At 47.1% G+C, this 26,366-nt stretch overlaps 1 protein-coding gene across 1 annotated transcript in view; it reads left to right on the top strand.

The window, feature by feature from the left end:
* The first annotated feature begins 91 nt into the window (after nucleotides 1-91).
* FLII (FLII actin remodeling protein) overlaps nucleotides 92-26,366 on the top strand; it is a 56,432-nt gene continuing 30,157 nt past the window's right edge. Inside the window, exons 1-12 of the mRNA XM_080980939.1 lie at nucleotides 92-302; nucleotides 7,630-7,740; nucleotides 8,669-8,740; nucleotides 10,589-10,669; nucleotides 11,742-11,827; nucleotides 14,591-14,752; nucleotides 17,017-17,120; nucleotides 18,217-18,392; nucleotides 20,514-20,671; nucleotides 22,191-22,275; nucleotides 23,301-23,448; nucleotides 24,852-24,985. Coding sequence (XP_080837065.1) covers nucleotides 240-302; nucleotides 7,630-7,740; nucleotides 8,669-8,740; nucleotides 10,589-10,669; nucleotides 11,742-11,827; nucleotides 14,591-14,752; nucleotides 17,017-17,120; nucleotides 18,217-18,392; nucleotides 20,514-20,671; nucleotides 22,191-22,275; nucleotides 23,301-23,448; nucleotides 24,852-24,985 — 1,380 coding nt within the window. The 5' untranslated portion in view covers nucleotides 92-239. The remainder of the gene's footprint in view (nucleotides 303-7,629; nucleotides 7,741-8,668; nucleotides 8,741-10,588; nucleotides 10,670-11,741; nucleotides 11,828-14,590; nucleotides 14,753-17,016; nucleotides 17,121-18,216; nucleotides 18,393-20,513; nucleotides 20,672-22,190; nucleotides 22,276-23,300; nucleotides 23,449-24,851; nucleotides 24,986-26,366) is intronic.

Below are 26,366 nucleotides of genomic sequence, written 5' to 3'. Positions count from 1 at the left end.
AGCGAAGGAGTTAAAAGGGGCGAGGCCCTCCTCCGGCTCGCAAAAGGCCACGCCCCTCCTTTTTGCCACTGCCCCACCCCTCTTTCTAAAAAAAAATTGTTCCCCCTCCCTGTTTAGGGCTGTGTCACCGAGGGAGAGCAGAAGCCGCTGAGTTGGGGAGTTAGAGACTAGCAAAGCGTCGCTGCTGCTGCTGCTGCTGCTGTTCCCCCTCCTCTTCCCGCCCCCCGTGGAAAGGAGCTATGGCTGCCACCGGGGTGCTCCCCTTCATCCGGGGGGTCGATCTCAGCGGGAACGACTTCAAGGTAAGTCCTGGGCCCCGAGAGGGAGAGAGGATCGCCCGCCTTCCGTGGCCGGCGGGGAGAGCCGGAAGGCAGGCAAGCAAGGAGGGAGGGAGGCCGGCCTGGCCTGGCGGGGCTGCGGCTAATTTTAGACTTTCGCTCATCCCACCCTCCTGGCCGGGGCGTGGAAGCCTGAAACAATGCCTGTTCCTGTCTAGGACTAAGGCCCTAGTCCTCAGGACGTGGGGTGGGGCGGAGGGCGACGAGCACACTTGGCAAGGTTCTTTTTTTTGCGCTGCGGCAGAATCAGCTCTCGCCGGGTCAGCTTCCTGAGTCACACAGAGTTCTTCGTCGTCGTAACGTTCTAGAAGAGACTGTGCTATTACTGGCCATTCGTGATGCAGATGATGATAAGAATGATGCTGATGAGAATAATGCTGATGATGATAATAATGACAATAATAATAATTAATAGTAATAATATTCTAAACGGCCTCGGTCCTGTATACCTGAAGGAGCGTCTCCACCCCCATCGTTCAGCCCAGACACTGAGATCCAGCTCCGAGGGCCTTCTGGCGGTTCCCTCATTGCGAGAAGTGAGGTTAAAGGGAACCAGACAGAGGGCCTTCTCTGTAGTGGCACCTGCCCTGTGAAACACCCTCCCTTCAGATGTGAAGGAAATAAGCAGCTATCTTCTTTTTGAAAGACATCTGAAGGCAGCCCTGTTTAGGGAAGTTTTTAATATTTAATGCTGTATATGGGCGGGGTATAAATAATAAATTGTTGTTATTATTATTATTTATAATCCGCCCATCTGGCTGGGTTTCCCCAGCCACTCTGGGCGGCTTCCAGCAAAATATAAAATACAATAATTAATCAGATATTAAAAGCTTCCCTAAACAAGGCTGCCTTCAGATGTCTTCTAAAAGTCAGATACAGTGGACGCTCGGGTTGCGAACGTTCCGGTACTTCCGGGTTTTGGCGGGTCCGTAACCCAAAAAAAAAACGCAGCCTGAAGCTCTGTAACCCAAGGTATGACTGTACAGTAGTTATTTCCTTGGCATCTGGTGGGAGGGTGTTCCACAGGGCGGGCACCACCACCGAGAAGGCCCTCTGCCTGGTTCCCTGTAACTTTGCTTCTAGCAGGGAGGGAACCGCCAGAAGGCCCTCAGAGCTGGACCTCAGTGTCTGGGCTGAACGATGGGGGTGGAGACGCTCCTTCAGGTATACTGCATTTATAGCCCGTCTTTTTCTCCCAAGGTGGCATAGATGGCTCTCTCTCTCCCTGCCACACAAACACACTCCCCACAAACCCCCAGTGAGGTAGGCTAGTCTGAGAGGCAGCGACTGGTCGCCCCAGTGAGAGCTTCATGGCCGAAGGGAATATTTGAACCCTGCTCTCTCCCAGGTTTGACGCTCGATAATGCTGGTTTGTACGCAAGCGCATACACAAAACGTCCAGATTATAAGAAAATGGGGGGGGGGGGGATGACAGGTCTCAATGAAATCATAAACTCCCCCCACCCAGTTTTTAGGTGAATCATTATTAGATTATTAAATTTATATACCGCCCCATACTTGTAGGTCTTAGGGTGGTTAACATGATAAAATCATGTCCCCACCCTCCCCAGTCACCTGCAAACAGGGGGAAAGCGGTTTGAGCCCACCATGGGCTGGCCTTTCCATGGAGCTTTGCAAAGCCAGAAAATGATCATAACAGTTGGAAGGGACCCCAAGGGTCATCCAGTCCAACCCCCTGGAATGCAGGAATCTCAACTAAAGCACCCACCTCAAAACCCCCTTCTCCATGGGTACATCTTTCGCCACATCTCTCTGCTTTTGTGTGTGTGTATTTGTGTTGCATAGTGGAAATGTGGCTGATTTTCGCTCAGTAGGGTCGCCAGACCTCCAGGTGTGGCCTGAAGTCTCCACGACTGCCTGGTCCGCCACAGGTGTCAAGGGGAGGGCGAAAGTACCTTTAAATAATAATAATAATAATAATAATAATAATAATAATAATAATATAGTAAGAAGTCTGTGCATACAGTTCACAAGCTTCAGCCCAGCAGGAGGAGGCTGCAAATGATAGCACAGCCACTCTATAATAGTAATAATAATAATTTATTATTTATACCCCGCCCATCTGGCTGGGTTTCCCCAGCCACTCTGGGCGGCTTCCAACAAAGTATTAAAATACAGTAATCTGTTAAACATTAAAAGCTTCCCTAAAGAGAGCTGCCTTCAGATGTCTTCTAAAAGTCAGATAGTTGTCTATTTCTTTGACATCTGATGGGAGGGTGTTCCACAGGGCGGGTGCCACCACCGAGAAGGCCCTCTGCCTGGTCCCCTGTAACTTGGCTTCTTGCAGGGAGGGAACTGCCTGAAGGCCCTCAGTGCTGGACCTCAGTGTCCGGGCAGAATGATGGGGGTGGAGATGCTTCTTCAGGTATACTGGACTAAGGCCGTTTAGGGCTTTAAAGGCCAGGGCCAACACTTTGAATTGTGCTCGGAAACGTACTGGGAGCCAATGTAGGTCTTTCAAGACCAGTGTTATATGGTCTCGGTGGCCACTTCCAGTAACCAGTCTAGCTGCCGTGTTCTGGATTAGTTGTAGTGGGGGTGGGGTGGGGTCTGCGCTCTTCTGTTCCCCTCTCCCAATTAACCTCCGTCTCCAAGGTCCACCTCTTGGTCTCAGGTTGGGACCCTGAAATCTCAGGGTCTGCAATGTTCCCGGCGTGGCAACCCTACTCCTACAGCCAGTGTCAGAAATATGCCAGGCACGTTTTGCGACTGGCACAGGTCCACTTGCAATTGTGTGGGGGATCGCCAGGTGGGCATTTGAGGAAAGCAAAATGTCAGAAGTATTTCCCCTGCAGCTTGAATTTGATTTATTCTGAATTGTGTTATTTGAGGTTTTAATACGTTGTCAGCTGCTTTGAGGTTTGTTCTTTGCAATGGAAAGCAACATAGAAATGAATAAGAATAAATTCCACTGAAAAAAGGCGCTGAGACATTTCATTGCGGCAACCGTAGCCTAGGTTTAAGGTGCCGTTTGGCGATTAGATTATATATCTGAGTTTCTAACACTGCCTACAGCCTACAAGTCGCCTTTTTGCAAAACTTGCCTCCTTGCTTAATTTTTGCACAACACTGACTAGCAAACAATTGCCTCTTCTAATGAATATTTGATTTTAAAAAGAGAATCCAGGCTCCTCTTTATTAGACGTAGCGATGTCATATTGCTGTCGGTGCACCTAGCGCTTTATAACAACATAGGAAAACCTGTGCTGGATCGGAACCCTCTGCTGAATGCAGGATCCGCAGTGCTGAAATACCGTACTTTTCAGTGTATAAGATGAGGTTATTTTAATTTAAAAAATCATGTTAAAAATTGGGGGTCATCTTATACACGGATAGTGGCTGGGGGGACGTGGGATTGGTTCCTGCCACAAGCTGGAAATGGTCAGCCACTATTGGGCGCGTTATTGGTGGCTGCGTCAAGTGCTGGTGTTGATTGGCTGTTGCTGCGACTATTGGTCGGGCGATCAGCGTCTTCTGCCAGCGATGGGACAGACAATAAGTGGCTTTTGCGACACCTGCGACAATCCCCACTGAAAAAAGCTCAACAACTCTGCCCCACCTCAAAAAACTCAGCAACTCTGGGCAATCTCCCCCCCATTTTCTTAAATTGAAGTCCCCAAAATACAGTGGTACCTCGGGTTTAAGTACTTAATTCATTCCGGAGGTCCGTTCTTAACCTGAAACTGTTCTTAACCTGAAACACCACTTTAGCTAATGGGGCCTCCGGCTGCCACCACGCTGCCGGAGCACGATTTCTGTTCTCATCCTGAAGCAAAGTTCTTAACCTGAAGCACTATTTCTGGGTTAGCGGAGTCTGTAACCTGAAGCGTATTTAACCTGAAGCAATGTAACCCGAGGTACCACTGTAGTCTTATACATGGGGGTGTGTTATACACGGAAAAATACGGTACTTTGCACCTGTGAATTGCACCAGTGTTAGAGCACCCTAGGAAACACCTGGGCAAGAGGACTAGTTGCTCCTTCATATCCCAGAGGCAGGAGGAACCCTGTGCCGCCCAGATGCTACTGGAAGCCTGTGGCCAAAACCTGCAATTTACTTATGCGTTCCCATCCTTTTTTAAAGTTGCATGTTCATCGCTTTGATTTCTTCCCATTTGCTAATGCGGTGACTCATACCTGTAAATATCAACTGAATCAATAGACAGCACACGGTTCTGAGGCAGTGTGTCAAGGCAGGCTTGATCTGTGATGGTTCATCGGTGCAAACAAGTAATTGCTTGAGCATTTGAAGAGGTTCTCATTGCAAGCCGTCCAACCATTTTCTGTCTGCTCTGACCAGTGGCAGCTCTCCAGGTTGTTGAGCAGAGAGAGGACCTTCTCCTTGCCTTGCTATCTGAAGCCCATAATAATAATAACAACAACAATTAAAAATATATTGTTATATTATATTATATTATATTATATTATATTATATTATATTATTACAGTGGTACCTCTGGTTGCGAACGGGATCTGTTCCATAGGCCCGTTCGCAACATGAAAAGAGCGCAACCTGAAGCGCCGTATCTGCACAGGTGCACGGTGTGATTTGGCGCTTCTGCACATGCGTGAGCGGCGAAACCTGGAAGTTTTGGTACTTCCGGGTCGCCATGGGACATAACCTGAAAGAACGTAACATGAACCAAACATAACATGAAGTATGACTGTATATATTATTATATTATATTATATTATATTATATTATATTATATTATATTATATTTATATTATATTATATTATATTATATTATATTATATTATATTATATTATATTATATTATATTAATTTATACATGCATACCCCGCCCATCTGGCTGGGTTTCCCCAGCCATTCTGGGTGGCTTCCAACAAAAGATTTAAAATACATTAAAACATACATCGGCTCCCAGTATGTTTCCGAGCACAATTCAAAATGTTGGTGCTGACCTTTAAAGCCCTAAACGGCCTCGGCCCAGTATATCTGAAGGAGTGTCTCCACCCCCATCGTTCAGCCCAGACACTGAGGTCCAGCTCCGAGGACCTTCTGGCGGTTCCCTCCCTGCGAGAAGTGAGATTGCAGGGAACCAGGCAGAGGGCCTTCTCGGTAGTGGCACCCACCCTGTGGAACGCCCTCCCACCAGATGTCAAAGAGATAAACAACTACCTGACATTTAGAAGACATCTGAAGGCAGCCCTGTTTAGGGAAGTTTTTAATGTGTGACATGTTAATGTATTTTTAATCTTTGTTGGAAACTGCCCAGAGTGGCTGGGGAGGCCCAGTCAGATGGGTGGGGTACAAATAATAAGTTATTATTATTATTATTATTATTATTAGTCATTAAAAACTTCCCTAAACAGGGAATGGATTAAGAAGGATGGTTGTGAATTGGCGAGGTCTCGTTCCTGTTCATTTCATTCAAAGAAGTTGTACCCTGTCTTTCAGACAGAAACGGGTGCAGATTGATAAAAACAGTAGAATCCCTGCCCTACCCCAAGGAAAAGGGGATAGAGGAGGAAAATAAACCAATTCAGAGGAGCATTGTGGGGAAATAATTGCCTGTCATAAAGGCCTGTGCAGATTCAAAACGATTCAAAAGCTTTTCAGCCAGAATGCTAATTAAAAAAAAAATAAATGTTGCAGAACACTCTTTCTGTCTCCCCTCCATCCATCCATCTTCCATTTCTCTATTTGCAGTTTTGTTTGTCTTTCCCGACTTTTGTGTGGCTGCCCTCGAGCTGGCAATAACGTTTGAGTCATATTTGGTAATGAGCTGTGTTTTTTTGGGTGTGTTTCTTCGCTTTGAGATAGGTTTGGAGGCTGAGAATGTTCTTGCAGTGACACGCAGGCCCAGCTCATAAACCGTGATCTAACTAACCTGTGAACAGCGAGTGTGCAAGTGATCTGTGCTGGAAAGAATTTCGATCTCTGTCACCCCCTCCTCAATATCTAAACCACTGTCCCTACCACCTAGTTGCAAGCTTGCAAGGGTGTGGAGCGACTCAGCCAGGAGGAACGGCTGCAGCGTTTGGGATTTTATAGTTTAGAGAAAAGGCGAACAACATCACAGAAGTATATACTGTGGACACTTGGGTTGCGAATGTGATCCGTGTGGGATGCACATCCGCAACCCGCAGCGGCGCGTCTGCGCACTCACGGGTTATGATTCGGCACTCCTCGCATGCGCAAAGCGCGATTTAGCATTTCTGCGCGTGCGCGACCGCCGAAACCCAGAAGTAACCCGTTCCGGTACATTAAATATTCCAAATTATACATATACATATCAAATAATCCAAATATTCTGCCAGATTATAATTTTTTAAATAGGACTTCCCATGCTTCAAGTTCAGAGGGTTCTGAACATCTCATATCTCATATGCTTTTCATAGTCATTTCCAATGGTTTCTCTAATTCTTCCTGTTGTTAACCTTCCTTCTTTCACGGCCTCTGAGTTGTTCTCAAAAGCGAGTTATAACAAGCAATGATGTGTTTCTGTGTGGATTTTATGTCTGTGATTCCCCTCTATAAATTTGCAGCATCTCCTCACACGCTGGTGTTTCTGCCGAATCAATCCAAAGGTCTTTTCGCTGCTGGCAGCTGCCATCTTCACTCAGTTCCGATGAAATAATAAGCGTCTGCTCATTAATTTCCCCAGACTGATTGCATCAAACATCAGCCTTTCCAGGGGAGGTTTACCAAATCAAACTGGAAATACAGTGGTACCTCGGGTTAAGTACTTAATTTGTTCTGGAGGTCCATTCTTAACCTGAAACTGTTCTTAACCTGAAGCACCACTTTAGCTAATGGGGCCTCCTGCTGCCGCTGCGCCGCCGGAGCCCGATTTCTGTTCTTATCCTGAAGCAAAGTTCTTAACCTGAAGCACTGTTTTTGGCTTAGTGGACTGTGTAACCTGAAGCATATGTAACTTGAAGCGTATGTAACCCGAGGTACCACTGTACAAATATAATGACATATCGAAGGCTCACCTCCCCCTAGGAATTATAGAATTGTAGAGTTGGAGGGACATCTAGTCCAGGGGTTGGCAAACTTTTCCACCAGCGGGGACTGACCGAGCAGGTGGCAAGGGCCAGCAGGGGTGGTTTAACGACCCCCTTGGGCCATATCCAGCTCACAGGCCGTAGTTTGCCGACCCCTGATCTAGTCCAACCCCTGCAATGCTGGGATCTTTTTGCCCAACGTGGGATTCGAACCCACAACCTTGAGATCAGGAGTCCCTGTTCTAGAGCATAACTAAGTCTCTGTCTCCTGTGTGTCCCCCCTCCCTTCCTACAGGGCGGTTATTTTCCGGAGCACGTCAAGTCGATGACCAGCTTGCGATGGCTGAAGCTGAACCGCACTGGCCTCTGCTACCTCCCTGAGGAGCTGTCTTCCCTCCAAAAGCTGGTGAGGAGCTTGCCCTGGCCGGCAGCTCAGGAATGGATGGGGCTTTTCTGCTGACTGGGGAGCATTGGGAATTTCTCGAGAGGGGTTGGGGAACCCAGGCAGAGCTAGGAAAAGGGAAGGGGAGGCGAGAGCAGCTAAAACGGGTGGGTTGCTCTTTCCGTTTCAGAAAAGGGAAAATGTGCGCCAAATGTGCAAGGTTGGAAGGACAAGGCTTTGGGCTCAGGTTTCGTTGCTCAAGGAACAAGGGTATGGAGACCCCACACGGGGGACTTTGCCAAATGCAAAGCAGGTCTGGGTCTGAGTAGGGGGCCACCTGGGAATTGTGCATGCCTTCTTCTTATGTGGCGTTTATTTATGTTTTTGACAGTTCACACAATGCTTGAATGCAGTCCCTGTGTCTGTTCACAGCCAGCTGAACAACTGCAGCACACAAAACGCTACCAAACCATTCTACGTTCTAAATCTTATATTAATAATCCAAAAATTGAGAGAACAAGGTACAAGATCCACTACAGAAGCCACAAACAAAAAAAACTCATTCAAATTGTGTCCAAAAGGAAGATTCAGTCTTTAAAGGTCCTTTAGCCAGGCTCCTGTAGATCTCCACAAAGGTAAGTTTGATCAAACGAAGTCGAATGGTTTGGTAGTGTTTTGTGTGCCACTTATGTGCTGCTTACTTCATACTGGTCTACTACGAGAATTGGCAGTACAGGTTCATTTCTTCAGCTGAACAATTGCAGCAAATTGTAGAGTTGGGAGGGACCACCAAATGTCATCTAGTCCAACCACACCCACCCACCCCTGCAATGCAGGAATCTCAACTAGATCCTCCATGACAAATGGCCACCCAACCTCAGCTCAAAAACTTCCAAGGAAGGCAAGTCCACAAACCTCACCTGTTGTGCTTTCTTTCTTTCTTTCCAAACAGGAACATCTCTCCGTGAGCCACAACAGCCTCACCACTCTCCACGGAGAACTCTCCGGCCTACCTTGCCTCCGGGTAAAATTCCGAATGCTTTTTGAAATCCTCGTGTTTGTTGCTCAGAAGCCCTGCTAGCTCAGAACATTGCAGCTGGCCTGCTCCTCGTACAGTGGTACCTCTGGATAGGAAAGGGATCCGTTCCGGAGCCCCATTCGCATCCTGAAGTAAACGTAACATGCGACTGCGCGTGCGCGGTTCGCGTTTCGCTGCTTCCATGCATGCGCGTGACGTCCTTTTGGGCGTCTGCGCATGCATGAGCAGCGAAACCTGGAAGTAATGTGCTCCATTACTTCCGGGTCGCCACAGAGCACAACCCGAAAATACAGTGGTACCTCAGGTTACAGATGCTTCAGGTTACATACGCTTCAGGTTACATACTCTGCTAACCCAGAAATAGTACCTCGGGTTAAGAACTTTGCTTCAGGATGAGAACAGAAATTGTGCAGTAGTGGTGCAGCGGCAGCGGGAGGCCCCATTAGCTAAAGTGGTGCTTCAGGTTAAGAACAGTTTCAGGTTAAGAACGGACCTCCGGAACGAATTAAGTACTTAACCTGAGGTACCACTATACTTAACTTGAAGCTACTTCAATCCGAGTTATGACTGTATTCATCTTCTCCTCTCTGATGGCTCTGGTTTCGGTCCTGTCAAATGTCTGTAACCGTTAGCCAGCCATTCAAATACAACCCCCCCCCCCACAAACCACCTCTTAATTGCGGCCTCGGAAGAACAAAAGGGGCAAGTTAAGAACGTACGATGAGCCTGCTGGATCTGGCCTAAGGCCCACGCAGTCCAGCGTCCTGTTCTCAAGGCAGCCAACCAAATGCCTGTGGGAAACTCATAGGTAGAACTCGATCACAAGAGCAAAACTCTTTCCACCTGCAGCTGGTCTTAAAAGCATTGCTGCCTCCAATATTGAAGGCTGTAGTAGCCATTGAGAGCCTTGTCCTCTGTGAATTTGTCCATCCCCTTTTAGAGCTAGCGGCCGTAGCAGGTCTAAGAGATATTGCAACGCTCAGATATATTGCCATCTGTTCAGTAATGGATTTAACAGACCCGCCGATCCTCAAGGAAGATGAGTACAGTCATACCTCGGGTTACAGACGCTTCAGGTTGCGTTTCTTCAGGTTGTGGACCGCTGAAACCCGGAAGTACCGGAACGGGTTAATTCCGGGTTTCGGCGGTCGCGCATGCGCAGAAGCGCGAAATCGCTCTTTGCGCATGTGCAGAAGCGCCGAACCGCAACACGCACGTGCACAGACGCGGGTTGCTAATGCTGTTGGTTGTGAACGTGCATCCCTCACGGATCACGTTCACAACCCGAGCGTCCACTGTATCGTCATACTTTTTATTTGTACCTCACCCATCTGACTGGGTCACCACAGCCCCTCTGGGCCCCAAAGGGTCTCTAAAAAGTGGCCAGGAAACTGCCCTATGCATTCCCCAGGCCCCTGTTAGGATTTACAGCAGAAAGACGCATAGAATCATAGAATTGTAGAGTTGGAAAGGACCTAGTCGAAGCGATGTGGGAGTCTTTCGCCCAATGTGGGGTTCAAACCCACGACCCTGAGACCGATTGCAAGGACAGCACCTCTCCTTGAAGGGAGCTTTTAGCAAATCTGCGCACCTATAATGTTAAAAATGGGACAACAAAATGCTCTTTGGTACTTGGGTATTGTTAGAAAATCGAGCGATGACGTGCATTTGTTAGGGGGAGACCAAGTTAGGCTCAGTAAGTATGGTAAATGTGGTCCGTGAAGCCGATATCTTTTATTCGGAGTGATAGACTTGGTGGTCTGGTTCAGGTGTTGTAAATATAATACTTGTATCCTTGTTATTTCTTCCTGACCTCTTTCGACATTCCTCTAGGCCATTGTTGCTCGTGCCAACTGCCTGAAGAACTCTGGGGTTCCTGATGACATCTTCCAGCTCGACGACCTCTCTGTGTTGGTATGTTTGGGCCCAATTGCTCCGTGGCTGCGATGGGCACATTGGTGTAACGGTTTGGGGTCACAGGGGGTCGAAGACCCATTACTATTTCTGCAGACGGGTCTCTGCGTTTTAGCCACTGAGAAGACGTCTTCTTCCCTTTGTGCCGATTGAAGCCAATCAAAGTGAGAAGAGGCGAGTTGGACACTCAGGATTGGCTCCTAGCTGCGTGGGAAGAACTTGAGGCCATTGCAAAAAGCAAGGGGTTTGCTTTCCTTGAGCTCTTTAGATCAAGGAAGATGATGATGATGATGATGATGATGATTTATTATTATTATTTATACCCCGCCCTCCCCAGCCAAGGCCGGGCTCAAGGCGGCTAACAAGCAATAATAAAAACAAGTTGAATGAATACAACTTAAAAACAAGATTAAAATACAACATTAAAATATTGAAACATTAAAATATTAAAATGCAGCCTCATCACAGGAGGAGAAAGGAAAAAGAAAAAAGAAAGAGGGGGAGGGAATCAAATTGGCTCCAAGCCAAAGGCCAGGCAGAACAACTCTGTCTTACAGGCCCTGCGGAAAGAAATCAGATCCTGCAGGGCCCTGGTCTCATGAGGCAGAGCGTTCCACCAAGCCGGAGCCAGAGTTGAAAAGGCCCTGGCTCTGGTTGAAGCCAATCTAACTTCCTTAGGGCCCGGGACCACTAGGGTGTTGCTGTTTATGGACCTTGAGGCTCTCCGTGGGGCATACCGGGTGAGGCGGCCCCGTAGGTACGAGGGTCCTAGGCTGTGAAGAGCTTTAAAGGTCAAAATCAGCACCTTAAATCTGACCCTGTACTCCACCGGGAGCCAGTGCAGCTGGAAAAGCACTGGGTAAATATGCTCCCATGGCAGAGACCCCGATTGATTGATTGATTGATTGATTGATAATAATAATAATGCTTGATTGATGCAGTTTGTGAGTCGCCACCTATCTTGCTAATTGCAAGCTTATTTATGAATTACTATTCAAATCTTCTCACCCCTGGGGGGTCAGCCCAGATGCAGATGTCCTCCTTTGATTCATCTCTCCTTGTTTTGTCTTAGGACCTGAGCTACAACCAGCTGACGGAGTGTCCCCGGGAGCTTGAGAACGCCAAAAACATGCTTGTGCTGAACCTGAAACATAACAGGTAAGTTTGGGGGTGAATTTCCTCCCTGGAAAATGGGCAGAAAACATTTGGGTCTTCCCAGGAGGGCCGAGTGTTTTGGGAGTGGTTGGTTCACATTTCTATAAAATGGGGGTGTTAAGAACATAAGAGTAACCTGGTGGATCAGGCCCGTGGCCCATCTAGTCCAGCTTCCTCTTCTCACAGTGGCCAACCGGATGCCCCTGGGAAACAAGCAGAACCTGAGAGCAAAGTACATCCCCTGCCCCACCCCCCTAAATAACTCTGGTTTCCAGTAACTGGTGTGACAAACTATGTGTCTAAACCAACATGTGTGTCCAGCACTCACACGTATTCATACGCATGCTACCAAGATGTTCAGGATCTTTTGCTAGAGTTATGACGTGTGTCTGCTATGAATATGCATTTTCCCTTAGTCTCTTTTATACATACCGTATTTTTCGCTCCATAGGACGCACTTTTTCCCCTCCAAAAATGAAGGGGAAATGTGTGTGCATCCAATGGAGCGAATGCAGGCTTTCGCTGAAGTCTGGAGAGCGAAAGGGGTCGGTGCGCACCGACCCCTCTTGCTCTCCAGGCTTCAAGAAGCTATCCACAAGCCTTTGGAGCGTGGCGGGAGTTCCGGGCTGCGCACCCCGGGCTTCAGGCAGCTATCCGCAAGCCTTCGGAGCGCTCCCCCAGCCCGCAAGCTCCAGGAGCGGTGGCAAGGCTGTGCAACCTTGCCTCCGCTCCCGGACCTGTGCTGGGGTCGGGGGAAGCTCAGGCTTCCCCCCTCCCAGCCCCGCGACTAAAAACGAAGCCGCGCATAGCCTCTCCCAGTTGTGTGTGGCTAAAGAGGAAGCCAAGACAGACAGCGGGATGGATCCCGCTGGCTGTCTTGGCTTCTTTGCTCTGTGGGGCTGGGGAGGGGGATAAGTTTTTTTCTTTATTTCCCCCCCTAAAAACTAGGTGCGCCCTATGGTCCGGTGCGCCCTATGGAGTGAAAAAAATACACACACACACACATATATACTTTTTTTATTGGTTTTACATGAATTTGTACATAACAACTTTAACCATTCCAATACATTAAAATAAAAAGGTTCTTTCAAACCTTCAGACCTCCTCCCTTCCCTCCATGGGTTCCATTTTCAAAGAAAGTTTTCTTTTCTTCTTTTTTCCCTGCATCTTTTACCGTTGTCCATCTGTTATATAATCGCAGTTACCAAAGTTCATTTCACATTATAAATGTCATTGTATCCCTGCCAATGATTTTAACTGTCTACAGTGGTTTTTTAAGTATATAAAAAAGTTATTCCAATCTTTTAGGAATGCTTGATCTTCCTGGTTTCTGATCTTTCCCGTCAGTCTCGCCATTTCTGCATATTCCATTAAATTAGTCTCATGCCCACAAGAAAAGGGAGGGGGGAGAAAGAAAGCTTTGTTTATAATGAAGGGAACCAAATACAGTAGAACCTCGGGTTGCGAATTTGATCTGTGCAGGAGGCACATTCGCAACCTGCAGCTCCGCATCTGCGCACATGCGGGTCATTCAGCGCTTCTGCGCATGTGCAAAGCATGATTTAGTGTTTCTGCACGTGCGCCAAAACCCAGAAGTAACCCGTTCTGGTACTTCCAGGTTCGGCGCAGTGCACAACCCGAAAGTGCATAACCTGAAGCATCTGTAACCCAAGGTACCACTGTAGATAAATGCTGCTTCAGACAGCAAAATTACAATGAAATCAGGCAGCAAATAAATGCACACCTTGATCTGAAGAGTGAAGGAATCCCTAACTATTCTGAAAAGCCTACAAAAAGCGAGTGTGGCAGTTTGGCCACAGAAACCACACTAATAGCAGATCCAGAAATGGGTGTTGGAGGGATTTGCCCGCCCTTAAGGTGAAACTTGTATTGGTTTTCCAAGAGCGCTGAGTAAGTTCATTGTTGGAGTTTGGAGAGCTAACTAACTATTGAAAATCGAGGACAGGCATAGGCAAACTCTAGCCCTCCAGATGTTTGGGACTACAATTCCCATCACCCCTGACCACTGGTCCTGTTAGCTAGGGATGATGGGAATTGTAGTCCCAAAACATCAGGAGGGCGGGAGTTTGCCTATGCCTGATCTAGGAGTTTAGTACAGTGGTACCTCGGGTTAAGTACTTAATTCGTTCTGTTGGTCTGTTCTTAACCTGAAACTGTTCTTAACCTGAGGTACCACTTTAGCTAATGGGGCCTCCCGCTGCTGCCGTGACGCCGCTGCGCGATTTCTGTTCGCAACCTGAAGCAAAGTTCTTAATCCGATGTACTATTTCTGGGTTAGCAGAGTCTGTAACCTGAAGCGTCTGTAACCCGAGGTACCACTGTACTAGTTTTAGCCAATGTATTCTAATGGAGAATATTTCTGTTGTTTCACCCCAGAGTTTCCTGCTTATTTTGCTGAATTAAAAGTTGCAAGAATATAATCCTAGCGAGCAGTGACTAAACCGGTTGCCCTTATGAATGGGACCCAAGTCCCATAAGCCCCCGCCAATATGGCCAGTGGCTGGGGATGATGGCAGGTGGCTTGCAGCTACGTCTGGAGGGCTGCAGATTCTCCCTCCGTGATAAGGTGGCAGTGATATAATCATAGCTGTCCATTTTGAGCTTCTTGTTCAGATGCGAAGGCCTGGTGCGAAATGGGGTACCCTCCAGCCCACCCTTGATCTCTCCAATCTCCAGCTGTGGTTAAGCTTCCTTGCTGGAACCTGCCTGACAAGGTGTGTCATCCCTCTCCCTTTCTCCCTGCAGCATCGACAACATCCCCAACCAGCTGTTCATCAACCTGACAGACCTGCTCTACCTGGATTTGAGCGACAACAAACTGGAGAGCCTTCCCCCCCAGATGAGGCGCCTGGTGCACCTGCAGACCTTGATTTTGAATAACAACCCTCTACTGCATGCGCAGCTCAGGTGAGGCGGCTGGGAGCTGGGGAAGGGGAGCAGGAGAGCGAGAGCAGGCGTTCTGCAGTCTTTCCGCGGCTGCAGTCGCGCTCATTTTGCTGTGTGTTCGAGCAAAGGAACTGGGGTTGGAGGGACAGGCTTTTAGCACCTTGGAGCTGTCAGGTTTCCTTTGGCGCTTTTCAAAACGCAAAGGTGCTAGTTCTCATGGTTGGGAATGTAGATGGGAAAGTGTGATTGGGGCAGGGAGGGAGCAAAGCTCAGGCACACCAGGGTGTATACTTTCCACTTGCCCGCAGACTGTCTCACCAGACTGGTGCATGCTCTAGTTATCTCCCGCTTGGACTACTGCAATGCGCTCTGTGTGGGGCTACCTTTGAAGGTGACCTGGAAACTGCAACTAATCCAGAATGCGGCAGCTAGACTGGTGACTGGGAGTGGCCGCCGGGACCATATAACACCGGTCTTGAAAGACCTACACTGGCTCCCAGTACGTTTCCGAGCACAATTCAAAGTGTTGGTGTTGACCTTTAAAGCCCTAAACAGCCTCGGTCCAGTATACCTGAAGGAGCGTCTCCACCCCCATGTTCTACCTCGACACTGAGGTCCAGTGCCGAGGGCCTTCTGGCGGTTCCCTTCTTGCGAGAAGCCAAGTTACAGGGAACCAGGCAGAGGGCCTTCTCAGTGATGGTGCCTGCCCTGTGGAACGCCCTCCCATCAGATGTCAAAGAGATAAACAACTACCTGACATTTAGAAGACATCTGAAGGCAGCCCTGTTCAGGGAAGTTCTTAATGTCTGACATTTTGATGTATTTTTAATCCTTGTTGGAAGCCGCCCAGAGTCGCTGGGGAAACCCAGCCAGATGTGAGGGGTACAAATAAATTATTATTATTATTATTATTATTATTATTATTATTATTATTATAAACCAGAGGAGGACACATGTCAAAATCTGTGCCACAGATCCATCCAATCTTGGAAGGCCTTTGCCTTGTTTTGTGATCCCAACAGGTGGTACTTTTCAGGCTTTTCTTTCGAAAAAGAAGACCCTACAGCCCCTTGAGCCAGCTTTTGTTTTTTTGGTGGTGGTGGGCTGTATTAAATTGAAAGAGACCAGTGAGGCCTCACCTAGCTCCATTTTGCTCCTCTGCATGTGAAAAAGAAGAGACTACCTCTGAGATTGTACAGAGTGCCTTCCATTTTCACCGTGTAATCGGAGCTGACCTCAAAACCTCTGAGACTTATGCAGGGCAGAGCTTGTACCCCAAGGCTGAGGAGGGGCCCCTCCCCACCCACGGCTTCCCTTCACACTTCCTAACTTTGTGAAATGCATGCCTTTATAATAAAACAAAAGGTGTTTTTTTCAGTTGAACAAAATAAAGTGGAAAAAAGAGAGAGAGACTGCAATATATGCTGATATAGATATGATTGTCATATATGCTAATACCGTACTTTTCCATGTATAACACATCCCCATGTATAAGACGCCCCCTATTTTGGGGGACTCAAATTTAAGAAAATGGGGGAGAGGGGGCACAAAGATGTTGAGCTTTATTTAGGGAGGAATACCAAAAATCGCTCACAAAATCAGCCTCTTGTCTGTCCCCTCGCCGGCAGAAGCTGCAAATCGCCCACCCCATTTGCCGCAGCATCAGCAAATCACCACTCTTGACGCAGCAACCAATAACACGCACAGTAGCCACTGACAGCTACAGCAGCAACCTATAAAATGTCCACCCTATGCACTGCCCAAGTATAAGACGACCCCCAATTTTTAACATGAATTTTTAGGGAAAAAATCTAGTTTTATACATGGAAAAGTACGGTATATGATATTAATAACCTACTTATGCTCTCTCCAAATATCAGTATATTTATCCAAGCAAAGTCTGTTGCAAGAGTTGTCTTCAGTCCATTGATTAAAGGGAGCATATTTTTGTTCTTCCAGTTCATCAATACCAGTCTGCTGGCTGTAGGATCCATTTTTGTTGTCTGGTTGTCAGCTTCCATATAATAGGTATACAATTCAAAGGAATATTTTCCTCTAAAAAAGATTATTTTATTTTATTTTTTCAAAATGCATGCCTGTCAGTTTGCACCTAGATACGTGGGAGACGACAGCCCCATCTTGCATTTAAGGAAGTGGCCCCTAGTCCACAAAAAGCTTATGCCACAATAAATTTTAGTTTTTTAAGGCAGGAATGGGGAACACCTGATAATCCTTCAGGGTTTCATCTTGTCATTGTCCTCATTCCTCCTCTCTTTCAACTGAAGGCAACTCCCAGCAATGGTGGCCTTGCAGACGCTCCACCTCAGGAACACACAACGGACCCAGAGCAACCTTCCCACAAGCTTGGAAGGCTTGTCGAATCTCGCAGGTATGATTCCAGAGGAAATGTATGAATGGGCTCAGCTCCGTGCATTGAGCAGCCTGCAAAGGAGAACCCGAGGCTGTAGGTCTCTGCATGTTTCCCTGGAAGTAAGTCTCATGGAACTACCTGAAGGAGCGTCTCCACCCCTATCGTTCTGCCCAGACCCTGAGGTCCAGCTCTGAGGGCCTTCTGGCGGTTCCCTCCCTGCGAGAAGTGAGGTTACAGGGAACCAGGCAGAGGGCCTTCTCGGTGGTGGCGCCCGCCCTGTGGAACGCCCTCCCACCAGATGTCAAGGAAATAAACAACTATCTGATTTTTAGAAGACATCTGAAGGCAGCCCTGTTTAGGGAAGTTTTTAATGTTTGATGTTTTACCGCATTTTTAATAAGTGGTACCTCTGGATACGAATGGGATCTGTTCCGGAGCCCCGTTCGCATCCTGAAGCAAACGCAACCCGCGTCTGCGCGTGCGTGGGTCGCGATTCTCCGCTTCTGCGTATGTGCGTGATGTCATTTTGACAGTCTGTGCATGCGCAAGTGGCGAAACCCGGAAGTAACACGTTCCATTACTTCCGGGTTGCCGTAGAGCGCAACCCAAAAACGCTCAACCTGAAGCAACTTCAACCCAAGGTATGACTGTACTTTGTTGGGAGGCACCCAGAGTGGCTGGGGAAACCCAGCCAGATGGGCAGGGTACAAATAATTTATAATAATAATAATAATAATAATAATAATAATAATAATAATAATTACTACTACTACTACTACTACTACTACTACTACTTGATGGGATTGTTTTTGGTAGACATGCCTAGGGTTGCACCACTAAAGAAACGTATATGTTCCTGAATTAAATTCATAGACTGGGGCCACATTCACACCAAACCAATTTAGAGCACTAGTTATCACTTTGAGCAGGCTTGACTTCCTGCAAAGGATTCTGGGAGCTGTACTGTGTTATGGGTGCAGAGAATTGTTGGAGGGCACCAGGTTATGGGGAGGCTCCTCTGGGACCCTGTAGCCCACGCGGGTTGCATCCAGAACCCACCCTTGTTGAACTCTGACTCTGCCTCACTTTCATTCTTTCCTCCTCTTACGCTCAGATGTGGACCTCTCCTGTAATGACCTGACCCGCGTCCCCGAGTGTCTCTACACCCTGTCCAACATACGGCGCCTCAATCTCAGCAGCAACCAAATTGGAGAGCTTTCCCTCTGCATTGACCAGTGGTGCCAGCTGGAGACCCTCAATCTGTCCAGGAACCAGCTTACCTCCCTGCCGGTAGGTGGTGTTCCCCATCCAGGTAACTGGGACACCAGCTCTGCCATGCTACTGGTTGGCCGCAGAGGAATGGTGGGAGGATGTGGCGTTCTCACAGCAAAGGAAGGATTGGACTCTGATTAATAGAATAGCCACGAGGCTTGACCAGCAAGACTCTGGGAGGGGTGCCAATAATAATAATCCTCTCCACCCCTCGGCCCAGGTCGTTTTATTCACAAAAGAACTTTTTACACAGTGTTTGTAAGAACCAATCAGACTTCCTCAGAGCATTTCAAAAAACCCCACGTGGGGACAAAGTTAGATCAGAAGAAATTCTTTTAACCACAAAGAAACTATTTCCTACTTGAACATGCATAATAGTCCAGAGTAAATAAAATAGGAAGCAATGCTTTTAGGAAACCCGGAGGTCATAAACTGCAGTAAACAGTATTTACCATCTCCTTGTGAACTCTCTTCCTGGCCCTTAGATCTGTCTAAAGATCAAAGTAACCTACTGTCTTTATGTACTGAGGATGCCTGATGAAGCCACTGGTCTGTGTTTCAGAATGCTTATACGTGCCTGTCAGGTGTAGAGAAATAGGACAGGGATGCAGAGGCGTGGATTGATCAGAAATCATATCAAAATGGCTCAAACCTAGTCAACGCAATGCTTTCATCGCGGACACAAATGTCTTGCTCCATATTTTTTATAATTCCTCATAGCAATCCCACCTGATCACTACAGGAGGAACCAGCTGGGGATCCACAAGGGAAGAAGGCTCAGAGCCCAGGGGATCGGTGATGGAGGGGCAACGATGAGTGGTCAGAGGCAGACAAGGGAGAAGACTGTGAGGAGGAGTTTTCGGAAGTTGAAGGGGCAACAGGGCTTAGTGAGCTGGGAGTCTGTGGCAGCCACTTAAAAAGCATAGCAATTGAAGAAGCTGAAAAAGCAATCCGAATAATTAGATCAGGAAGACATGCTTGCCTAAACAGATGTGTCTTCAGGAGCCGGCGGTATGCCAATACTGATGGAGGTGTCTCATATTTTAGCCGGGAGGGCATTCTGATTGTCACGGACTGGTTGGACACAGAGGGATGGTGGGAGGAGCCAGCTGGGGAACCCCTCCAAGGGAAGAAGGCTCAGAGCCTGGGGACTGGCGGTGGTATGGCAACGAATGGTGAGAGGGAGAAGATGGGGAAGAGGTGTTGGAAGCTGAAGAGGCAACAGGGCTTATTGAGCAGGGAGAGTCTGTGCAGGGCTGGATTAACCATTATGCAAAATAAGACCATGCTTAGGGCATCAAGTGAAGGGGCGGAACCACAGAAACTTTCCATTTCTGGATTTTTAACATCAGCGGTCATTAACGGCCAGACGTTCCTTTTCTCAGTTGAAGTATGTTAAAAATCCCAACAGAACAGCTGTGCAACAAGGCGGGCTGGTTGCCTTATCTGTTCTAAGTATATACGGAGGTGTATTACGTAAGACGGGTCAGCAAACTTTTCCAGCAGGGGGCCGGTTCACTGTCCCTCAGACCTTGTGGGGGGCCAGACTATATTTGGGGGCGGGGAGAGCAAATTCCTATGCCCCACAAATAACCCAGAGATGCATTTTAAAGAAAAGGACACATTCTACTCATGTAAAAACACCAGGCAGGCCCCACAATTAACCCAGAGATGCTTTTAAATAAAAGGACACATTCTACTCATGTAAAATCACGGTGATCTCAGACTGTCCACGGGCCGGATTTAGAAGGCGATTGGGCCGAATCCAGCCCCCGGGCCTTAGTTTGCCTACCCATGACGTAAGATTAGTTTTGAGGATCTGATTTAAGATTTTGCAATTAGAAAAAAGTAGGAGAGCATTTTTCAAATATAAATGAAGTGGATGTATACAAAAATAAACATTATTTTCCATCTTACTCTAGGTTTTGTTTCATTTTGAAAAATAAACTTTTATTTGGGATTTACTACTGTTTATATTTTGAATTAGATATATATATGGGGGCACCAAACTCTTTTAAGTGCCCAACCTTGCAGAAAATCAGTGTTTAAAATGAGCGAGTTAATGAATGAGTCAGCAAATGAATTCATGAGCAAATCTCCCTTGCTCTGCTTGACTCTTTGCATGTGTTTCCACCCTAGTCGGCCATCTGTAAGCTGACCAAGCTCAAGAAACTCTACCTGAACTCCAACAAGCTGGACTTTGACGGCATTCCTTCGGGGATCGGGAAGCTGGTCTCCCTGGAGGAATTCATGGCTGCAAACAACAACTTGGAACTGATTCCAGAAAGCCTCTGCAGGTATGCCAAGGCCTCCTCCAAGTGGCCTTGAGGCACAGTATTTCCTCCCAGAGGACTATCTGCATGGTTGGCTGTGCACACAGACATGGTTTTATGTGCCATTGGCCGATGTGCTTCCAGGCTGAGACGATTCCTGTAAATCAGCACTGTTCTGCCGCTACCTTGGAAACAATTACAGTCATGCCTTGTGTTACGTTTGCCTCATGTTGCGGCTTTTCAGGTTACGAACGTGGCAAACCCGGAAGTGTTTACTTCCAGGTTCACTGCACGTGCAGAAGCGATCCGCGCACTCTGCGCATGTGCAGAAGCGCACTATCGCACTTTGCGCATGTGCAGAAGCAGTGCTGTGCTTACCAACTTTCCGGGGTACGAACAGCGTTCATAGGTAGAGGTACCACTGTAATGTCTCTTTCTACCTACCTATGAACCCAAAGCTTGTAATTCATCAATTTTGGGGCAAGCCTCTAATATTTATTTTCCTTTATTCAATTTCTGTCGCGCAGCCTTCAACACATGCTTCTCTCAAGGAGCTGAGCAATAAAAGCGAAAGACCGCCACATTGGATCCCCCGCCCCAGCAAATAACAGTTGATAAAATATGATAAATAGGAAGGGCAGTTTTGTCTGAGTCTCAGAGGCTTAAAAGGTTAAGTGGTTTTAAAGCCTGGATTGAGAGCCAGTGGTGGGGTAATGCTTAGAGTGTTGGACCTCAGGCCTCAAAGACCAGGGTTGAAGTCCCTCCCTTGGTCATGATGTTTGCTGGGTGACGTTCGGCCAGTTAACACATACTCTCAGAGCCTAGCCTACCTCACAGGGCTGTTGTTAGTGGAGGGAAGGGTGGGAGAACAACATACACTACCTTGAGCTCCCCGGAGGGAAGATAGTTTAGGGTCAAGGCATCAAAGAGCTGATATGATTGCCCTTTGTACAATTATGCATGGCATTGGAGAGTGGATGGAGAGACTTTTTCGCCCCCGTAACACTAGAGTTTGTGGACATCCAATGGATGTCCATTCAGGCCAGACCAGAATGTCCTCCGTCACATAGCGCAGAGTTAAACTATGGAACTCACTGCCACTGGAGACGGCCGCCAACTTGGATGGCTTTAAAAGAGGATTGGGCAAATTCATGGAGGAGAACGCTATCAATGGCTATGAGCCTCAATGGCTAAGCTCTGCCTCCACAATTAAAGGCAGCAATTCTTCTGGGTACCATTTGTCGGAAACCGCACGAGGGTAGAGGGATCTGGTGCCCAAATCCTGCTTGCTTGGCCCTTTGAGAACATGGCCCCATTGGCCTGATCTGACAGGCTGCCCTTATGTTATTTGCCAGATGCCGGAATTATTGCCGTGTTCGGTTTTGAGTAGGGCTCCATCCTGGGCCTACCTGGAGATGCTGGGGATTCGAACCTGGAACAGTCTGCATGCAAGGCCGATGCTCTACCACTGAACTATGGCCCTTCCCCATATGACTTAACTGGTTCAAAGGGAGACAGTAAGCACCTCTTTTTCTCTCCACAGGTGTGTCAAGCTCAGGAAGTTGGTTTTGAACAAGAACCGCTTGGTCACTTTACCTGAGGCCGTGCACTTTCTGACAGACATTGAGGTGAGGCCAGGGGGGTCCTTGCTGACAGAAGGGCCTGGGAGTTGGGATGGGGGGCGCGTAAGAAAAGGGGATCAACATCTTACTTGAAGGAGCATCTTCATCCCCATCATTCAGCCCAGACCCTGAGGTCCAGCTCCGAGGGCCTTCTGGCGGTTCCCTCACTGTGAGGTTACAGGGAACCAGGCAGAGGGCCTTCTCGGTAGTGGCACCTGCCCTGTGGAATGCCCTCCCATCAGATGTCAAGGAAACAAACAACTATCTGACTTTTAGAAGACATCTGAAGGCAGCCCTGTTTAGGGAAGTTTTTAATAATCTGTTTGGAGCCGCCCAGAGTGGCTGGAAAACCCATCCAAATGGGCGGGGTATATATATATATGTGTGTGTGTGTGTATATATATATGTATACAGTGGTACCTCGGGTTACATACGCTTCAGGTTACAGACGCTTCAGGTTACAGACTCCGCTAACCCAGAAATATTACCTCGGGTTAAGAACTTTGCTTCAAGATGAGAACAGAAATCGTGTGGCGGCGGTGCAGCAGCAGCAGGAGGCCCCATTAGCTAAAGTGGTGCTTCAGGTTAAGAACAGTTTCAGGTTAAGAACGGACCTCCAGAACGAATTAAGTACTTAACCCGAGGTACCACTGTATGTTTAAAAAAATATTATTATTATCATATTTCATGCTGTGGGACTCCACTTGGCCCCTGATGGGCCAAAAGTGAGAAGCTAAAATCCTATATGAAGTTGATTTAACCCCTCACAGTTACAATTCCCAGTAGCTGATTAACCACTCTGAGATCTGTAGCTCTTCGAGAGGAATAGGGGTCAACTCTCCGCACCCTTAACGAACGTTTCCCAGAATCCTTTGGGGAAACCATGACTGTTCAAAGTGGGCCCTAGCAGGATGCGGATGAGCTCCTGTGTTTCCCGTTCCCGTAGCTGCCTTTGACCTGAATAGGCTTTTCCCCCACTCTTCTTCTGGCTCTGTGAATCCATCGCCCCTTCCTGCCCTTCCTTCTCGCAGATCCTGGATGTCCGTGAGAACCCCAACCTGGTGATGCCCCCCAAGCCTGTGGACAGGACCTCCGAGTGGTACAACATCGACTTCTCCCTGCAGAACCAGCTGCGTCTGGCGGGGGCCTCCCCTGCCACCGTAGCAGCTGCTGGGGCAGGTGAGTTTGGTACTGTGGGTTATTCTGGCCTTGTGATTTCCCCGCCCCCAGCCTTCCTGGCAAATGATAAACTGCCTTGTTTCTTACCAGTGAATTGCATCCAGTGTTAAAACTATGCAGAGTATAGACCCACTGAAATTAATAAGACCTGAGCAATTTACTGTAGGTCCGTTAATTTCAGCAGTTGGGAGATTTTTTTAAAAAATTGGCGGTTTGGTTTAAAAGACTCAGAGGTTTTAAAATATACAGTCAACTCACAACTTTTTATATATATATAATTTTTTAATTAGTTTTTTAACATATAATTTTCAACAGTAATTAAACATACTTTTACATCTTATTCATTTTTTTTTTACTTCCATCAATCCTGTCTGAAAATTTTCCTACTTTGTAACACTATGTATATTTCTCATTACAAAACTTCTTGTAGTCCTACTAGCGTAATTTGTTGATTACAGTTGCTCTTCAAATAATTCTTGTACTTCTTCCAATCTTCTATAAATCTCTGGTCCCGCAGGTTTCGAATCCTTCCTGTCATTTTGTCCAATTCTGCATAGTCCATTAATTCCGTCTGCCATTCTTCTTTCGTCGGAATTTCTTCTTGTTTCCAACTCACAACTTAAGCACATTCAAGTTGTGCAAATTCAGCTTAACGTGCTTGTCAGAAAAAAAAGTGCTGAACTTTAAAAGGGGGGGGGGCATCCATGGGAGTGGGGAGTCAGTAATCCCACCCACCCACCATTGCACTCACCTGGGAGAGTGTTCAGAGGTGCAGAGAAAGTGTGTTTTGACTATACACAATTTTGGCTCTATGCACTACTCCGGAATATAACCCCTGTGTAAGTTGAGGGTTGAATATCTATCCACAACGTGCACTATCCAAACACTTGTTATTAAAAAATTCACTTATCCAAACATGAGAGATCAGTACCCAAACCTCACTTATACGCTCCTCAGATTCAGAGATCCAAATGTGTGTAGTACTGTAGAGAAATAAGCAGCCTTAAACAATCTTTACTTTTTTGTGTCATGTTGGTCCACTGGAAACCGGGGGGGGGGGGGGGAGTAGGAGAGGGGAGAAAAGGGGACAGACTGAATGAAGAAGAGAGCATCTTTTCCCTTCCTTGTTTGCCTTCTGCAGTGTTTCAGAGAATTCTCCCTGGTTTTTTTTCACCATTTTGTGGCCAAAATTCTGTGATCAGGAACACATTAGACATTTCCCCATAGGAATTAGTGGGAATCATTGACTTGTTTTGTGAACGCTCACCTGATAAACCATCTCCTGAGAACACATTGTGTTCGGAGAGCAGAAACTGCGTGTATAAGCGATACTTGTTGGAGCTTCAAAGCTATCTTCCATCCCCTAAAATTATTTGTTTCTCCCCACCCCTTTCTATTCCTAGGGAGCAGCCCAAAGGACCCCATGGCACGAAAGATGCGCCTGCGGAGACGCAAAGACTCATCGCAGGATGATCAGGCAAAGCAGGTGCTGAAGGGGATGTCGGACGTGGCGCAAGAGAAGAACAAGAAGATGGAGGTAGGAACACACTCAGTGATGGAGAGGGACTCCAAGGTTGCAGCACTTGGTACTCTTTAGCTTAGAGAAAAGGCAAGGAAGAGGCGTTTGCATGGCGTGGAGAAAGGAAATATTTTCTTCCTCTCTCTCTTAACGCAAGAAGTTTTGGGCAACCAGTGAAGCTGAACGTTGGGAAATTCGGAACAGATAAAATAAAGAATTTCTGGGTTAATCTGGGGAACTCACTTCCACAAAAGGCTGTGATGGCCGTTTAAAGTTCAGCATGGGAAGATAAGTACAATAGAGATTTTAAGAAAGACTGGGGAACCATTCATGTCATATTTACAGAATCAATGTAAAGAAATGGACTCACTTGCAGGGTTTGATTAAACCAAGCTTAGGCAAACTCAGCCCTCCAGATGATTTGAGACTACAATTCCCATCATCCCTGACCGCTGGTCCTGTTAGCTAGGGATGATGGGAGTTGTAGTCCCAAAACATCTGGAGGGCCGAGTTTGCCAATGCCTGGATTAAACACTTGCAATTAACAAAACAAATGTAGGAAATAGAATGTTGATGTTAAAATGAAAAGAGAAGAATTATAACTATTTTTTTTTCTTAATTAAAGAATAAGAAATAACAAATAAGCTGGAGGAGATAATATGCCAAAAAACCAGAAGAGGAAACTGAGGGAAGTCGTGGAGAGGAGGGGAAAATTGGGGGATGGTATTTTTGTTATATGTTATGATAGTAAAGGTAAAGGGACCCCTGACCATTAAGTCCAGTCGTGACCGACTCTAGGGTTGCGGCGCTCATCTCGCTTTATTGGCCAAGGGAGCCGGCGTACAGCTTCCGGGTCATGTGGCCAGCATGACTAAGCCGCTTCTGGCGATCCAGAGCAGCGCACGGAAACGCCATTTACCTTCCCGCTGGAGCGGTACCTGTTTATCTACTTGCACTTTGACGTGTTTTCGAACTGCTAGGTTGGCAGGAACAGGGACCGAGGAACAGGAGCTCACCCCGTCACAGGGATTCGAACCACCGACCTTCTGATCGGCAAGCCCAAGAGGCTCAGTGGTTTAACCCACAGCGCCACCTGCGTCCCTGATATATTATGATACTTTGATGTTAAAAAATGTAAAATCTTAATAAAAACTATTTTTTAAAAAAATAAGTTTAGCACGGGATGGCAGTATATAAAAAGCCACCATCCCATAAAGCAATAGGTATTGCATCGTCAAAGAAATGTTAGAATCCGGTTAAAGAAGCAGTCGCATTATAATCAGGAAAATGCAATGCAATAATCCCCATGTCTGAACGCACGCTAGTTTCCCTTCTTTTCATCTACCAGGATCCCTTATTCTTTGTTCTTATTGCCGTTAGGATCCTTTGCTAACTCTCT

The sequence above is a fragment of the Podarcis pityusensis genome (genome assembly GCF_964106645.2).
Source record: "Podarcis pityusensis genome assembly, chromosome: 14".
NCBI lineage: Eukaryota > Metazoa > Chordata > Lepidosauria > Squamata > Lacertidae > Podarcis > Podarcis pityusensis.
This window is presented reverse-complemented; position numbering and strand designations above follow the sequence as displayed.